Raw genomic sequence first — 6,362 nt, 5'->3', positions numbered from 1 at the left:
TAAAGAATGTGATAAATAATTTTATAACACCATTTATTAAACAAAATGTGTGCTTGATAATAGACTATATTTTAAAAGTACAAACAAAGATAATTATTCTGTGTTTTATCCTACATAACAACATTTTGGTAAAGGCCAAGTCATCTTCATAAAAAAAAAGTAATTTTAAATAAAAACTAACCAATATGCTCAATTTTAAATAAATAAAAAGTAATTTTAAATGAAATCAGCCTATATGACTAATTTTTTCAACAATATGATTGTATGATTGATATATTATATTAGTTTTGAATCGTGCTTGAAATGATAGAGAATCTCTTTTTAGTTGTAAGTTTTTCTTTTTTACAATAACAAACAAAAAATACGATGAAAACTTGCAACAAATTTAAGTGTCTATTTTATAACAGGGGAGATTAGAATTAAAATAAATATTCACATGATTTAAGAATTTAAAAGAAACATTGTAAGGATAATCACAATGCTTCACATAAAACCCTCTTGATTGTAAATAACATGTGTTATTCTCTAAAAATAAGTCCAAATTAAACGTAAAAATAGATCTCCAGCTAAGTTGGGCTTTCCTCCTTAATGATACCTTCATACAGCATTTTATAAACTTCCAAAATATTCTTGGAAGTCATCAATCATACCCAAAAAAAACAATCAAAATGAGGTTTCTCAGGCGCATGCTTCTCTGGCTAAAAAAAACTCCTACCTAGTAGGGTCTGAGGAGGGTAAATGTACTCAGTCATGCTGTTGAAGTTAGAAGTTGTTTCCAAGATATTAAGTCATGAATTCCAAGTCACACCGTAGCGAACCTTATCCGTTGAGCCGAGGCTCGCCCTCTAAAAGCATGCTTCTCTGGCTGCAAAGCAATAAAGAAACAGATGATCAGCTGTTTACATCTATTGCTTACACTCATAACAATGACTACGAACAGCCAAACTCTAAGCAACAAAGTGTGAGAACAGTTAAGATATGAAAAACTGCTGCTAATAAACTTCCGCTTGAAAGTGAAAAGAAAGGCTTCCTTACAATCTGTTTAGATGGAGGGTTTTGTGGAAACCAAAGGGAATGCATATTTTTCAATTTTAAATTAAAAAAGTTATATGATTTTTTTATAAATAAATAAATAAGGAAATGATAAGATAAATTTTGTAAGAATATATCACTTTATTCCTTATTTATTTTTAAAAACAGTATCTAACTTATTTTAAAATTGAAAAATATATCTTCCCTTCCCTTTGACATCCTCTAAAAACCAACTCTCAAACATATCGTTAAGGAACATTTTAGAACATAAACCCTAACCATAAAACAGCCGATGAATTTAAGGATACAACACAACCCGTCCCCCTTGCTATTTTGCCATACATTACGAAACATACACATGAATCTTCTCTGTTGCAGAATGAATGAGAAGCAAATTCAACCAGAAAACCGGTAAACCGGTTCCAATACTGGTACGGTACAACAATTATATCGGTCATCATACAATTAAATCGGTCAAAATTTGAATCTCAAACACTGCATGTATTCATCATGGCAGTGTTATTAGAATTCCACATCTAAGTAAAATTATGATATTTTACACCCACGGGTTGTAACAAAAATACATTCATCACAGATCACTATATCTAATGTTAAGCTTTTTAACTAATACCAGTCTATTACTTTTTTCTTCTTGGGAGGGTTAATACTAGGAAATCAAGGGAAGATATTTCTATAATTCACGAACAATTAACCACTCAAGTGGTTAATAAATTGAATAGGTTATTATTAGTTAACCACTATGAGCATGCTTAACCAATTGAGGGTTTTTTTTATAGAGCACCAACCTTAAATTGAATAGTTTTATTGAAGAACACAGGAATTACACAATATACAGAAATAAACTTGCTGCTCAGATGCATATAAGTCTACTACTACACACAATACAGCAAAGGCTTACTGTTCCAGAGACATATGTCTCCTACAGTGAGTATTCTCTGTCCAAACTTACAATAGCAACACACAAATGTTGAGCGTCCCAGCTCACTTCTCTCACCCTCTAACACTCGAGTGATAAAACTTAAAAATCCTGAGCAGTTTCTTACCCATTCAGAACCTTTTCTTCATATTCTTTGGCTTTCGCTATCTCTTTTTCCTTTGTTGTTGTTGGACAGTCAGAATTGTTTCTTACTCAGTCGTTTCTAACCTTTTGTGCTTTAGTTGTTGTCATTTTGGTTATTCTTCTGTTTTGACGAATCTTATGATTTGAAGGTAAAGAATGTTGTGATTTTGCTATTCTATTTATGATATGAATTGTGAATTATAATGAGTCTTATGACTTGAAGTTGTGTTTTTTTTAATGTTATTGGGTTGTTATGAGTCTTACGATATGGCTCATATCTTAGTATGTTAATTTATTGATCCTGAATCTTACGATTCACGATACAATTTATGATTCGGAAAAATGGATAAATGATTCATGTACGACTCACAATACTAGCCACACTTCTCATAAATGCCACATAGCAGTTATTACAACACAAACAAATACCTTTCAGACCCCAATACAACATATTTTGCTAATATACTCGTAATATGTAACTTTCTCCTAAATAAACTTCTAATTTATCATGATCAGGAGGTTCCTATCATTATTTTGCTAACCTCAACACTTTTAACAAGAATACATTTTGTAATTTTCCCCATAAACTTTGTCCTGCTTATATCACTCTTTTTAACATATGACAATCTATTTACATTTTACAACATGAGTGCAAGCATATAATGAACAATTATTTGATCCCATGCAGAAGAATACAGTCAAAAGATCAAAGAGTATGATAACATTAAGATGTTAATCGTAAATTTGCATTATAACAAGGAAAGATCAAAAGCAGGAAGATCTACCTGCCTATGTTAATTGCCAGAAACAATTGAATCTTTACTAAACCGAGGTTGACTTGCTATTTAATAACTTTCCCCAGTTGCTAGGGGATCTTGATCTGGGCTGTGAACTCTCGGCATCATTATGTCCACCAAGCATTCGTATTTTTTTTGAAATTTCACCTGGATATTTCTCCTTTGTCCTCTGAGTAAACTTGCCACCTGATTTCTCTTTCCGAGAATCTCTCGAAGGCTTCTTTGTATTTAACTTCAATCTCCTAACTTCTCTACCCCCACTATTGGCACCAATTCTACGGGTACGTCTCCGAGACTTCTCTTCATTGTCATCAAAGTCACTCTCACTAGCATCCTCAGCTTCGGCCTCAGACGACTCATGCCCCTCCCCTTCATTCTCCTCCACAGCATTCTTGTCATTCTCTACTCCTCCCCCTTCGATGTCTTCTTTGTCTTTATCATTAGACTCTTTTGTCCCTTTTTTTCCTTGCACCACCTTACTTCCCTTGACATCTTCCTTAACAGTGTTCATTAAGTGAACATACTGACTCCTCAAATGCATCAAAGGATGTTGTTGAACCAATGAACCTCTCTTGTAACCGTCGCGCAAAACCACAGTGTATGTTCCAATCTTATTAGACACATAGAATATACCAGGATGCTGAAGCAGTGCCTTCTTAAACCTAGACCTTACACCCAACCAATCCCCAAGCACAAGTAAATTATCCTTCTCAGTCTTCTTAGGGACCAAAATATGAAGAATCTCATGCAATACACCAACAGCCCACCTATCCGATTCGTCACTCGAAGCCGAAAGATAAGATGCATCCTCATAAGGAGACACATAAGGCAACCTCTTCCATTCATTCAACCACTTCTCATATTTCTTATCCATCTCAAAACCACTAGAAAACTTCACAGGGAAAACCAATTCCCCCCCTTTCGAGTTCTTCTCTATAAGCGAAACCGCTAATTCGTCGCTCCAACAAACCAATTCCAAAACCTTATCATCCCTACCCCTAAACCCACACGTTTTGTCCCTAACAACACGAAAACAATCCGGAAACTCAGGAATCAAACTCTTTTCATAATCCTGAGGAAGACCAAGGTCCCATTTCAAGTGCTCAATGATCCCTAAAGGAATCTTATGAACTTTTGATATCATCAAAAGCTTCAAAATCCTATCTGCAAGCTGCTTCTTATACGAATCGCTTTCGTGCATTAATTTCTCGTCGCCATCGACATTTAAGGCATCTTTAGTGAGGCGGACGTGAGGCTGGAAGGTTCCGGAAACCGGGACGACCTCCTCGAAAACGGTAGGGTACTTTCGGACGAACTCGATGGGGCGAAATGGTAATTTCAAGGCTTCTCTGTTTTCGGCGATGATGGAAATTGGGAGGGACTTGGAAGGTTCGAGTTTGATTAGGTTTTTGAGACTGATGAGTGGTTGGAGATTCTTCTCCCTCTCGACGGCGTGGTCGAGACCGCGGTCTCGGACAAGTTTGAAGGACGTGGCATCGAATAGGGTTCGGAGGTGGTTGAGGCTGTGGGTTTGGGTTGAGGAGGTGGCGGTGTTGTGTCGGGAGAAGAGGAGTGTGAATCGCATTTTGGTGGTGGTTATGGTTTGTCTGTCACCGGCGGCGGAATGTGCATAAGGAAATGAGAGGTTTAAGAGAGAAGAGGGTTTTGGGAGGGTTTTCTACACAAATGAGCAAAACAAACAAATTTATTATTGAGTGTTAAAATTAGTTTGAGTTAATATTCATTTTGGTCTTAATCATCAATTTTGATATCAGAAATAATAAACATTTAAAAATAATTTATGTGAGTCAAAATAATTCTTATTAGGGATTATAAAAAAAAGTTAAAAATAATTAATTTAATTCATTTCTAATATTTTGTGATTAATTTAGATTTAATTTTATGGACCACAATATGTGTTTATTCAACTATTTTTAACTTTTTTTTATTTCAACATTTTTATATTAGTTATGAAGATTGAATTTATTGCTTGGTAATGGAATATCATAAAGGAACAAAATCACCAATGCTAGTGAATAAGAGGGAACAATTTAAGTAATGGAAGTGTAAGAGCTTTTTAGACTTTTATTATATAATTTATTATTTATATTTAATCATTATTGATTGTTTAAGTATAAGTAATATAAATGAATGTTGGTAATAGGGGTGAGTAGGACTCGGCCTTATCCGCTCATCCGACACGACCCGATCATGATCGGGTCCGAATATGATCGGCTCTGATCGGATCTAGGGTCGAGTTCGGGTTTAAAAAATAGACTCGGTCAATATTTAGAGTCGGGTACCGATCAAGCATGACCCGACTCGTCCCATCCCAGGGTCACTCGTTCGTCATGCGTGTATGTGTTTCTACTCAAATGTGTATAGAGTAATGATACATTTTTAGTCGAAAGTATCATTTATTCTTTAATTTTTTCATAATATATACATGATAAATAATATATATATATATATATATACATGTTTCATTTTATATATCAAACTACATATTCATAATAATAAATAATATTGAGAAGTCTTTATCTAAAATGAGTATGCACTATATTTAATCGGATCTAGGTCGGGTCTGGTTTAAAAGTTGACCCGATTTCTATTTAGGGTCGGGTTAGCTTTGAGTTTAGGGTCGGGTCTGAGTTCAAAAAAATGACTCAACCAATATTTAGAGTCAGGTAAAGATAAGCCTTAACATGTCCTAATCCGGCTCATGCTCACACCTAGTTGATAATACATTGATTGTACAAATATTATATTCATAATATGTATATATATTTAGTAGATAAATATCATATTTTTCGTTGTTATCTTAGATTTATATTTATCATAATTTTAGCTTAAGATGAGACATCCTTCCGGATTAAACTTTGATATTTTTCTATAAATAAATGAGCTCAAATGGCAATGTAAAATTTGTATGAATAAATGGAATTTAATTCTCCATTCTTCTATTGCTCTTTTTTATATTATTTCATGACATATTATTAGACTTAGATCATGATTTGCATGATAATTGTTTTTTGTACTAGCAATGATATTTTCTCCTCTTTTATTTTTTGGTTGTGAAATTAATTTCTTTTGGGGTGTGTGATTGTTTATTCCAACAAATGTTGCTCTGAGGAATCGAATCATTAACATTTTGGTCATTATATATATATATTGTGATCTTCCACCACCACTAGAACACCATTGTAAGATTATTAATGTAAATCTTTTATATATGATATTTTATATCATCCAAATATTTGTTTATCAACCTTCATAAAAATATTATATATATATATATATATATATATATATATATATATATATATATATATATATATATATATATATATATATATATATATATATATATATATATATATATATATATATATATATATATATATATATATATATATATGCGTTAACAATATAAGAGTTTTATATATTGTTAT

At 33.0% G+C, this 6,362-nt stretch overlaps 1 protein-coding gene across 2 annotated transcripts; it reads right to left on the bottom strand.

The window, feature by feature from the left end:
* On the bottom strand, nt 462-4,600 carry LOC109325885 (protein ROOT PRIMORDIUM DEFECTIVE 1). Of its 2 annotated transcripts, none has more exons than XM_019558486.1 (2): nt 2,899-4,600; nt 462-947 (listed from the first exon to the last, which is right to left on the bottom strand). In XM_019558486.1, the coding sequence occupies exon 1, from the start codon at nt 4,493-4,495 to the stop codon at nt 2,936-2,938; it is 1,560 nt and encodes a 519-aa protein (XP_019414031.1). In that variant the 5' UTR covers nt 4,496-4,600; the 3' UTR covers nt 462-947; nt 2,899-2,935. The 2 variants fall into 2 exon arrangements, with proteins under 2 accessions (XP_019414031.1, XP_019414030.1); XM_019558485.1 differs by having other exon boundaries at nt 462-865.

This window comes from Lupinus angustifolius, chromosome LG13 (genome assembly GCF_001865875.1).
Source record: "Lupinus angustifolius cultivar Tanjil chromosome LG13, LupAngTanjil_v1.0, whole genome shotgun sequence".
Lineage (NCBI taxonomy): Eukaryota > Viridiplantae > Streptophyta > Magnoliopsida > Fabales > Fabaceae > Lupinus > Lupinus angustifolius.
Note: the sequence above shows the minus strand (reverse complement) of the source record. Positions and strands in the feature narration are given on the sequence as shown.